Source organism: Centruroides vittatus, unplaced genomic scaffold (genome assembly GCF_030686945.1).
Source record: "Centruroides vittatus isolate TY-2023 unplaced genomic scaffold, ASM3068694v2 contig_452, whole genome shotgun sequence".
Lineage (NCBI taxonomy): Eukaryota > Metazoa > Arthropoda > Arachnida > Scorpiones > Buthidae > Centruroides > Centruroides vittatus.
In genome coordinates this window covers 2,583,405-2,595,687 of record NW_027122248.1, presented here as the reverse complement: position 1 = coordinate 2,595,687, position 12,283 = coordinate 2,583,405, and the positions used below count along the sequence as shown (strand labels likewise).

Sequence of the window (12,283 nt, the reverse complement as noted above, 5' to 3'; positions counted from 1 at the left end):
ATTTAAAAATACATATAAAGTATATACACTATATGTAGTAAATATTATTATAAAAACTGATTTATATTAAAATAAACAAAATCATCATACTTTATATGCAACTGTATCTGACTGACGAGCACCAAAACCAGGATCGACTGGCTGTAGCATCTTCATTGCTACATTTGCGCAGGAATTTGAACCCTTTGAATTACAAATATAAATTTAATAAATTTAAAAAACAAATTTTAAATATCAAAAAATTATAAAATAACTTACTCTTTGTTTAACACTTGCTTTAAACACAAAACCAAATGCCCCTCTACCTAACATTTTTCCACGTCTTATGCTGTCAGGTTGAATCAGAAATCTCTCACCAAGATCTACAAATACCTATTTTATAAAACATTTCTAAGTACTATGTAAATCAGGAAAAACAACTGATGTTTAAATAAAATAAATTTGTTATATTAATTAAAAACAACAAATTACTTTATATATTAACAAATTAATATATTGTTTTATTTTGTATTAATTTGCTAAATTATATATAGTTTTAAATTTAATAAAAACAAAATTAAAAATGAAAATTTTGTTTCAATATATCAACTAAGACAACGTACTTCTAACAAAAAATATATATATTTTTAAATTATTTGTTATTAGTAGCTTACAATGTCTGGAGAAATTTGTGTTAATGATAAATTTCCATGACTTGGACATTGAAGACATTCTTGTTGAGTTGCAACTAAAATACAATCCTCTACCATAAAATTATAAACGACAACATCACAAGCGATGCCCGTGGCACAAATTTGACCTGAAGGATCTTGATCACTATTAATAGCATCGTCTGTTCTTCCTTCTGCCGAAGGTTTACGACTTTAAAGTAAAAGATATGCTTTATTATTAAACTAAAATTTTTTTTATCTATACAGAATTAATATACAAATAAAATAACAATGACAAACAGAAATGTTCACTGGAGAGAATTCTGTAAGTTTAGTATGAGAACAAGATACTAAATACAGAGTAGGGACAGAATAATTATTAATATTCTATATTTATAAAATAAATTGCAGATTAAGTAATTAAATTTGCCCCAATAATAATTTTAAAATTAAAATAATTTTCCTTCAGTTTCGGTTGTTTTTAGTTTCTAAATTCTTTTCGTTTTTCTCAATAATAATTAAGTGTCTTCAAATATATTTCTTAAAAATAATTCAATTAAATTTTTACATTATTTTATAAAAATATCATCAATTAGCATTTAATAGCAATATAGAGAAGTTAAATTAATGTCAGCAACACAACATGTTAATGTGTAGCATGATGGTATGTTATTTTTATAGTATTCCTGGTCTTATTCATTATCAGACAACTTAGAAATGCACAAGAAAGATAATTCAAATATACATGAAAAAATTACAATATAATTATTCTTACCTTGAACTGTTACTGTCAGGACCAACTCCACTATCACTGTCATGCGATACGGTGCTACTCCTTGATCCCTGATTTCTACGAAATATATTTGGAGAACTGCAGTCTACCTGGTTATTTTGTAATCCACTTGTCCAAAGATTATTTCCTGAAACTAAACATGACTTTGTAATTGATGGTTCACCTCCACTTCTAGCGGACACATCAACCATTTGCCAACTTTCCTTGTCCCAATGATGATCAAATACTGAAAAATTTTCTCCATTGTATCCTCCTCCCATCAATTCTTCTTTTAAATGTGTAGCTAAACAGTAAGTGCAAGGTACAAGTCTTGTGACTAAAAACTTTCCTTCAGAAGTATGAACAAATCTAGTACCAAGAGTTGGATACCAATCCTCTAAAAGAGTATCAACATGATCGACGGCTAATGAAAGCAATTTTGCTACACATTCTTTACTTGGCTTCAATTCAATAACTTGCTGTTTAGTAGTTTGATTTTCTGTAATATCACCAATTACTGGTTTTTGAATAACTGCTACTTGATTTGGAAGAAGAATTTCTAGAATAGATGAATTATTAATATCTACATCATTCCAAACTCCTTCTTGCTGTAAAAGAAATCTCATTTGACGATAATCACAGGGAGAATTATTTAGATACGGAAGAATTTCCTTCATACGGAAAAGTGTAGAATCAAGATAACGAAGTTCCATTCCAGTTTGCCAACAAACCCATTCAGCTCGTTGATTAAGTATGGATGCCAAGAGAGGATCCATTTGTAAATCTTTGGGAAGAATAAAGTAAGATCTTATAACTTCGACAATAAGATCGTCTGCTAGCATCCGGGTCATAAGACGTGACCAGAATCCACTTGGAAAATAAGACATTATAAGAAGTCTCCTGATAATGTCTTCATGTTGCGTTAGATGACTGATAAAGCAAGTTGGAGACATCAAGCAAGAAGCATCTTGATCCTGAATTTCAGGTTTTGATATATTATTTGTGAGATAAATTCCTTCAAGTGGTAGCTTTTGTGGTCTCTTCTCTTTACTCTTCAAAACTAAATTAAAAGACGTATTACTTGTAGTTAATACTGTTGAGGTAAAGTTTTTCCTCAAAGCCCAACTTCGTGATCTCAAGGGTATCTATTTAATGAAAAAAAAATGTTTTCAATTTTCAAAATCTTATTTATTTAAAACAAAAAGTTGCATTTCATAATTCATTGAAACTAAAGTATAAAGTTTCAAAATAAACTAATCAACCTTATAAAATAAACTTTTTTAAAATATTACATATGTAGAGTTCCTAAAAATGTATCTAGCAAAAGAAATTTCAGGTAATTATTTTTTATATGTGATGAAGAAGAGATTTTTTCCCCTTCAAGAATGTGAAAATTAGATATGTTTGCTTAATTTCTGTAAATACTTACACATTAAATATTAATCATGAAAAACATTCTTCAGCAACAAGAATACAAACTTTAAGTATTGTATTGTTACAGCAATTTTCCAAGTAACAAAAGTATCAAGTGAGCAAGATGCTGCAAGATTTCACACTTTAAAAAATGACCCTGATTTAGCATGCAATTAAGAATTTTTATTTTACTTATTTTCTATTTTTTTCTCCTTGGATTGCCAATAGCATAAACTTGAAACTGCATGTGGTAAGACTGCATACGACAGGATCTTACTATAATTCAAAGTAATACATTCAATTTCAAAAGCATGACAGTTTATTGTATATGACTGATCAAGCAATTTATGCAAATAATTGCATGAAAAATACTAATGTGTATGATGAAGAAATACTGTTCAATAGTTTTTCTGTAAAAGAAGACTTTAAAAAAATTCAATTTCTTTCATATATCTTACATTAACATAGAATGTCGTCGGGAGAAAATGTCATAAAGTAAACTTTTTTTATTATTATTACTTAGTATGTAGTTTAAAAATTTTAAATATCCAACTGGTTTTACACACTCTATTGAAGAAAATTGAAGCACCTTAAAGCTGGCATGCAATAGTAATCAAATTCTGTAAGTTAAATAGTATTGAAAAAAATTTTATTACAACACCACAGCACAAGGTTACATTATTGAAGAACAATATCATTAGAAATGTTGCACATTAGTGAGTTGTAAAGCCATCTCCAACACTGATCAGTCACATAACTTGCCAGACAGAATTTGCCATTTTCTGATTTGTAACATTTGGGATGAAAATTTTATTTAATAATGTATCCTTGTGATGTAATGTTGTAAGAAAATTTTTATCTTTCCGCTACCATTCCACATGCAGAATGTGATTAATAATACACACTGGCTTTAAGGTATGTCAATTTTTTGCAAATTCAAGTTTATGTTTCAAAGAAGCAGTTTGTTTCTACATAAGAAAATGGTATAAATTTTAAAATTATGTTTTTTGAAGTCATGTTTATATTATTAAAAATAAAATATATCTTTCTACTTACTCTAACTTCACATCCAGGAAAACCAGCTCTCAACTGTTCCTCTGTTGGAAGTAGTGATGGAATGAGTAGTGTTCGATTATCCCATGTAAGAGCTACTTCAAATTTATTTAATAAGTACAGAATATAATTTTGAGCATCTGTTGGAGCACACTGAGATGATTTAAATACATGTTTCAAATCTTCAATTTTCATAATTCCTTAATTAAAAAAAAATCAATTATAACAAAACTTTTCTTGTAATAAAATTTTAAGCTTTAAAATAATACACTAACCATTTCTTGCAAATGGATTAATTTCACGAATTGTTACGACATGAGCCAACATATCACATAGCCACTGAGGATCAAGAAAATATAGGTCTTTTAAAGTAGCATCTTCATAATGAAGTAATACTCCTGAAAGAATCACACATTGTTTATTAGTGTTAAATGAAAGTTATTTTTCTTAATTTATTGAAAATTTTTAGAACATTAAATTTATTATAGCATTAAAAAAAATTTATCCAAATTACTTATAAATTTTTTTTTTCATCTGTCAAATATAAACAATTAAATATTAGTAAGTAATCAATCAATTATAGATGGTAACTAATTATCCTCATTAGTTAAAAAATTATTACATCAGTATTTAAAGTATAAATTTCATTATTTCTATCACAAATTCTTATGTATGTATTATTTTTTTTAGTTATAAATTCTGATACATTTTTTAAAAAGTACACACCAAGAAATCAATAATTTTAAATCAATGAACATTTCTGTAGCTATTTCAAGCTTCCTGTTTTGTACAGACATATCAGACATATAAGTTTTTAAATAGACAGTACTAAGAGGGCATTTAAAACAATCACTAAAGCATATAAACAAAATATATTTACAAAACAAAAACATGCTGTTTTATCTGAGAGAGCACTTGATAAATCTATTGAAGTACTACAGGAGGATGGTACATTAATGATACACAAATCAAAGTCTACAAGAGCTGCAAAATTTATAGCATATTGAAAAAACTTTATACAGTCAAACCTTGGATTTCAAACTTAATTCATTCATAAAAGTTGAAAACCAAGATTAATTTGAAAATCACTTTAAAAAATTGATTTAAATATTTTTAATAAATCCATATCCCATACCCTAAACCAGGGATGGGCAACCTTTTTCTATGTGAGGGCTGCACTGACGCACAGTGCGCACACTGAGGGCCGCACACAAGAGAAAAGAGGGGAAAAATGTCGGTAAATCACAATTATTTACTCATATATAATTATAAATTAGCATAGGTATAATTAATATAGCTTCTGGCACTGATCTAAACCTAATATGTCGAAAATATTTGGTTAAATATTAGTCACTGCTAGTTTTAACTATTCACAAATATAAGTTGTAGAAAATAACGCTTGAATTTTTGTTGAATATCTCGTTAAGCTGGGAAATTGATATATTTATTCATATTTTATGCCACGCAAGCCACAAGAAATATTACTGTGGGCCGCGGGTTGCCCATCCCTGCCCTAAACAATGAAATAGAGGAAGAAATTAAACCTGTTTAATTAAATGCATATAATTAAAAATTAAACAGGTTTCATTATAGGTCATATCAGAAGTAATTCATTTTTTGACGTTAGGTGAATTGAAATATTATTATAAATTTAATAGGTAATCACTCAACCATTAGAATTTAATGGAGTGTTCTGAGAAAAATTTAAATTCAAATGTTATTGTCTTAGAGATGCATAATTCCATCAATAAAAAAACATTTTAAAGTGACAATAAAAAGCAGTAGACATAGGAAATACCCTATTAAGCTTTTTTGTTTACATATTACCACAATAAATATTCACAATACCCATTTGTTTTATAATGATTAGGGCTGAAGATGAAGCCAAAAATAATTTAAAAAAAAAGGTTATTAATTGAAATATTATTAACTTATTGACACTTAAGATGTTTTAGTTAATTTTTAAGTTGTTTCAGAATTATATGAAGAGTCATAAATGTAAGTTTGCCGACTTTTAGGGGGGGATCGTTAATCCCGCGACAGGATGGTCTAGGGTCGTTCGCGTGTGGGTGTGAGGGAGGATGACACAGACAATAAGTGTCTCACAAAGAAACCCGTTTATTTAAATATAAAACAACTCACACTATACACAGATCGTTACAAAGGTGAACGTTCGAACGTTTTTGTGCCGATGTGTTTCCTATCGTCGCTCGATAGAAGGCCCCGGGGCAGCGGCAGGTGCAGCGACTCGTCGGTTGGCGTCGGCGGACCTTTCGATGGACACCTTGGAACACCTCTTGTCTCCCTTGAAACCTCTCGGAAAAGTCTCTTGTCCTTCCAATTCGGCGATTACTTCAATCTCCCTTTTTCGTATTGTTCATGTTGATTGGCTCCACGTCCTTCCTTTCTCTCTTCTCGATTGGTCCCTCGCTTGTTTCCAAGCGAAAAACGACCCCTGTTCGAGTCACGAGAAAGAGCCGCCTCGACGAATTTTACTTGACACCCTCCGTTTACTCAGGATGGAAAGAATTGATGGAACTTTGAAACTTGCGCTCATATTTTCCCTATTGTTGTCTAGTCTGAGAGATTTTTGAAATTCAATGCTTTGATATGAAGTTTCTTTTCATAATTAACTTTTCCCTTTTTCCTAATTTTAATGATCTAAATTTCGTATACGAGCGACTTGTCAAAGGTCCATCTATACTGGAGGACATTCGTCTACAATCATTACTCATTACAATTATTGCGTTTTATTTTACATTAGGCCTTTTTGTCTTTCGACATCTTTCTCCTTTTTTTTCATGCGTCGCGGTTTCAAATGACTAACGCGTCAAATACGATCTTTGATCGGCTTTTGTCCCTTTTAACAATGGACGATTTTCTACATTCGTTTTAACAATTTTCTAATATAAATAATTAATGTTAACCCGTTTTTGGGACTTCACATAAATTTTACAATATTTCTATTTGCAAACTGTTTACAATTTATTCAAATTTTTTCTAATTAAACAAAAGTTATAATTTACAAATGCATTATTTTCATATTTAAATCTAAAAACATGAGAAAATTGACTTTATATCTGTTTTCCAAATAGATAAAGAAGAAAAGAAAGATTTTCATAATTTTAATTGAGTGTCAAATCAAATTTTTCTCATCTCAAAAGTAACTATTCTTGCAAATAAATAATAAATTTTCTAACTTTATTTATTTTGTTGTTTTTTTTTTTGGCAAGGGAAATAATATTTATAATAAATTAAACAGAATTTTAAAATATTTTTCATTTTTAGGCTTTTTCTGTCCTGTGAAAACTAAAGAAGGCCTTTTATCATATCAATTATGGGTTTAGCCAGATCCACAATTGGGGCAACCAGGTGATGAGGGATGAGGCTTGATTTATCTGGGACAGATTGCCCAAGAAAAATTTGAGGCAGCCTGCCGAGATTTGATCCTAGACCCTCTGAGCAGTTGGCTGACACTTTAACCAACTCAGCCATCTGCTGTCAAGAATTAAAATTAATAGCTTATTAATCAATAATAATAATAAATTATTAAAAGGACTGTCATTTAAGTTATCGTCTGAATCATTCATTATATTATCATTATATTCAGCATATATTTTCAATACTATGATACGCTTCCTGTCTAGTCTTCGTATTAGCTTGTAAGCACTAAATTGGCCTTTCTCTATTGCTAGACTTATTACACCACCACAGGACATCAGATTAGCCTTAGAAAATCACTTTATTATTTCAAAAATGAATGCATTTTGGACCTTAAGTCCCTCTTCAGCATGTTGTACAATAAATAATTTTGAGATAGCGCATTTATGAAAAATACAGTGAAATTGCGATGATTGGTAAAACGACAATGATAAAATATTGGTTACAGATCAAAATTTCCACGTGTGGAACACACGGAAATTCTGATCTGTAACCAACAGAAATTATTTATTGTACAACATGCTGATGAGTCCAAAATGCATTCATTTTTGAAATAATAAAGTGATTTTCTAAGGCTAATCTGACATCCTGTGATGGTGTAATAAGTCTAGCAATAGAGAAAGACCAATTTAGTGCTTAAAAGCTAATATATTTTCAAGATATTTTTACTTCTAAATTATATTAGTTCTATAACTTTCAATTATACACAATATTCAGAATAAGAAATAAAAAGAAAATTGTATTGACGAATAAATAAAATTCAATGAACATATATGAAAAAAGATATAAAAATATCAATTCAATAAAATTCAAATGAAAAGTTAAAATATATGTCTAAAAAATATGAAATTTTAAATTTTTTTAATCATCCACATACTTCATAATTGTACTTTACTTAAAAGTAATAAAAAATATAATTATGTTTTACCATTTTCATGTAAAAATGCAGTTGCTTGATTTAGTTCAGCCATATCCCTAAATGCTATATTATATCTTTGTTGCATTTCATGCATCACTAACATTCTAAAAATAATATATGATATTCAGATTAATAATAATCAAAATACAAAATATAATTCATATTTACTATTATATATCTTTAAATTAATTCTTTTATGAGAATATACACTTAATTATTATTAGTTTTGTAAAGTTAAATTTAATTTTGAACAATATCAATTTTAATTTGGAAAAAATTTTTAAATTTTGATAAAGAAACTAATATTTGATCATTACTGATGTGACAAATGACATCACAACAGTTTTTATTAAGTACAATGTATTTTTTATATTTGTAGCGTAAAGTTGCATAATCTTACATTTAGGTTCAAATATAGAATCTGTATTGATATATTTAATTTGCAACTATTCACTAACAGATTAGAAAAAGTCTTGGCAATTGTCTCATAATCATAATTAAATCAAAATTACATTTATTGTATTTAAAAATTAAATTATTGTATAAATAAATTACTTTTTCATAAAAAATTAAATGGCAAAAAATTATAAAATTTAAACATAAGAAACCATTGAATTTTCTTTCAAAGCATGACGATTGATTTCAATACAGGTACTCCTCACTTTACGACCTATCTGCTTAATGACCACTCGCACTTATGACCAATCGAGTTTCGACCTGCAATTCGGGGAATCCCCTTTCTCAGCTTGAGTGTCGGTCAGTGGCGAATGGTGACATGCGCACTAAGCGTACTATAATAGGCTTGCACATACTATAATAGGCTAATAATAGCTATAATAGTCTTTTTATGAATAAATTTGAAGTTTGTTGCATAATTTGTATAATTTTACAACGTTCCTATATTCCCGGTGCAAGCTCCTCGCTTATCGACCAATTCGCTTAACGACGTAGTCGTCGGAACGAAACTCGGTCGTAAAGTGAGGAATACCTGTAATATGTAAAAAGCCTGTTCATTCACAGAATCTAGTGACCACTGATTGATCATTTTTCAAATTCAAATGTCATTTAATTATTAAAAACAAATTTATGTAGTGATACTTTCTTTAATTTTATATTAAAAAATATTGTATAATACTTTTATTATTATATTAACATTAATATATGGACTAAAATTGTAGAAATTATACAAGGTCAAAATATTAAGCATCTTTAATGCTTTGGCTTTAAATATAGGTTTTTCAATAAAAAGTTGAAAATAAAATAATGTTAACCTATTTTAAAATATATACAAATTTTAAAATAATTGACTGATTAAAAATTATTTATAAAAAATACAAGAATAATATATCAATTAGCCTTTAATCCTTCTTAATAATATATAGTACAAATATACCTTTTACAAGTATGTAATACATTATTTACTTGAAAGGGTTATCACACACATTAAACTGTTAGTGTCTTATATGTCTACTAATAGTAAATTTGTAGACATGAGGCACTAATAGTTTCATTTGTGTGATAACTCTTTCAAATAAATAATATACTACGTATGTGTAAAAAGTATAGTTGTACTATAGAAAAATATATATTTTGACATAATTAACTTCAACTTTTATCATTTATTTTTAAAACAAGTATATTTTTATATGTATTTGTTTTAAAAATACATAACTTAATACAGTAAAACCTGCTAATGTGACCACTGAAGGGACGGACCAGCTTAAAGTAGTCACCTTACACAGGTGGTCACCTTATGCAGGTGTAAAAACCAACTTTAAATTACTGGAAATTAGACCTAATATGAAAATTATCACCTTTAAATGTCCAGCACAAATGTTTTAACAAAAATAAAAACGTTTTCGATCGTTTTCAACGGTCATCTTCAGTTACAACTCAAATTAAAAAAAGAACGATAAAATAGAATTAAATACGAAAATAATAAATGCGCATGCGCAACTATAAATATATCGCGCATGATGCCTAATATACAGAATAAATGAATAAAATTATGTAAACAAAAATACGTGGCCGCATCTCTTGTATGTTGTTATTGTTTATCTTTATAAAACGATTTCCATGCGGTTGATAAAGAATCCGCGTCTCTATGATTGATACATCCCGTTTTTTCTTGGGCTTTATATATTTCTAGCTTTTCTAGATGTTTGATTGTATGTCTATTGTTCGTCGGCTTGATGACGGAAGCTTGGTCCCACAATACCTCAATATCTTGTTGCTTGGCGTATGAAGCTAGAACCGTACTGTCCAGATTCTTATTAATCGAGTACTGGTGTTCTTTGATTCATTTGCTCTAAGTGCCGTAAAGTAGCTCCCACATAAACAATATCCGAATTAAATCGTTGGTCCTTTATTGGTATGGAGTAAACCCCCGTTAAAGAGTTCCGATCTTCTCTCTTCTTGTCATTCCTTAACAATTTGTAAACTGTCGGATTACGTCGGTAAACGATACGTATATTATTGGCCTTAGCAATTTCGTTTATCATTTTGTTCAAGAAGGGATAATAATTGATTACCATCTTCTGTTTACCGTTATCCGCGGGAGAGTGATTACTTCGATTCTGGAACGTTGTGATAAGTTTTTCTACTATATTTCTCTGGTAACCTTGTTGTGTTGCTATTTCGAGTATGTAATCCAATTCTTTATAGGTATCACATATGTTTGTGCAATGAGTATAGGCACGCTTGATCCAAGATCGGAACGCCGCATACTTAATATGCCTGGGATCCACCGATTGATTCGGGATGATGATAGTATTTAGACCCGGTTTCCGGTAAATGTTCGTCTTGATTTCGGAAACTGGGTCTAAATACTATCATCATCCCGAATCAATCGGTGGATCCCAGGCATATTAAGTATGCGGCGTTCCGATCTTGGATCAAGCGTGCCTATACTCATTGCACAAACATATGTGATACCTATAAAGAATTGGATTACATACTCGAAATAGCAACACAACAAGGTTACCAGAGAAATATAGTAGAAAAACTTATCACAACGTTCCAGAATCGAAGTAATCACTCTCCCGCGGATAACGGTAAACAGAAGATGGTAATCAATTATTATCCCTTCTTGAACAAAATGATAAACGAAATTGCTAAGGCCAATAATATACGTATCGTTTACCGACGTAATCCGACAGTTTACAAATTGTTAAGGAATGACAAGAAGAGAGAAGATCGGAACTCTTTAACGGGGGTTTACTCCATACCAATAAAGGACCAACGATTTAATTCGGATATTGTTTATGTGGGAGCTACTTTACGGCACTTAGAGCAATGAATCAAAGAACACCAGTACTCGATTAATAAGAATCTGGACAGTACGGTTCTAGCTTCATACGCCAAGCAACAAGATATTGAGGTATTGTGGGACCAAGCTTCCGTCATCAAGCCGACGAACAATAGACATACAATCAAACATCTAGAAAAGCTAGAAATATATAAAGCCCAAGAAAAAACGGGATGTATCAATCATAGAGACGCGGATTTTTTATCAACCGCATGGAAATCGTTTTATAAAGATAAACAATAACAACATACAAGAGATGCGGCCACGTATTTTTGTTTACATAATTTTATTCATTTATTCTGTATATTAGGCATCATGCGCGATATATTTATAGTTGCGCATGCGCATTTATTATTTTCGTATTTAATTCTATTTTATCGTTCTTTTTTTTAATTTGAGTTGTAACTGAAGATGACCGTTGAAAACGATCGAAAACGTTTTTATTTTTGTTAAAACATTTGTGCTGGACAATTAAAGGTGATAATTTTCATATTATGCAGGTGATCACATTAGCAGGTTTCACTGTATATAGAAATGTTCTTAAAGTTGAAACTTTATGCTTTTATAAAGTAAATAAGTAAATATTTGTTTTTTTACTTATTACAAACATTTATAAAAGGCTCACATACACAAGTTACAATCAATCTAATTAAATGCTTAGTTAGATGATTTGAACAATAAGTAAGCATATTATCAGGTCAGTCCATAAGTCCTGGTGCATTTTTATG

General features: G+C 29.5%; 1 protein-coding gene across 1 annotated transcript in view; it reads right to left on the bottom strand.

The window, feature by feature from the left end:
* Positions 1–12,283, bottom strand: part of Lrrk (Leucine-rich repeat kinase) — an 87,961-nt gene that overhangs the window by 15,186 nt on the left and 60,492 nt on the right. The window contains exons 18-24 of the mRNA XM_067272684.1: positions 8,258–8,352; positions 4,164–4,286; positions 3,892–4,088; positions 1,426–2,567; positions 654–861; positions 259–372; positions 91–183 (exon numbers count right to left, since the gene is read on the bottom strand). Of these exons, the coding sequence (XP_067128785.1) occupies positions 91–183; positions 259–372; positions 654–861; positions 1,426–2,567; positions 3,892–4,088; positions 4,164–4,286; positions 8,258–8,352 (1,972 nt within the window). The remainder of the gene's footprint in view (positions 1–90; positions 184–258; positions 373–653; positions 862–1,425; positions 2,568–3,891; positions 4,089–4,163; positions 4,287–8,257; positions 8,353–12,283) is intronic.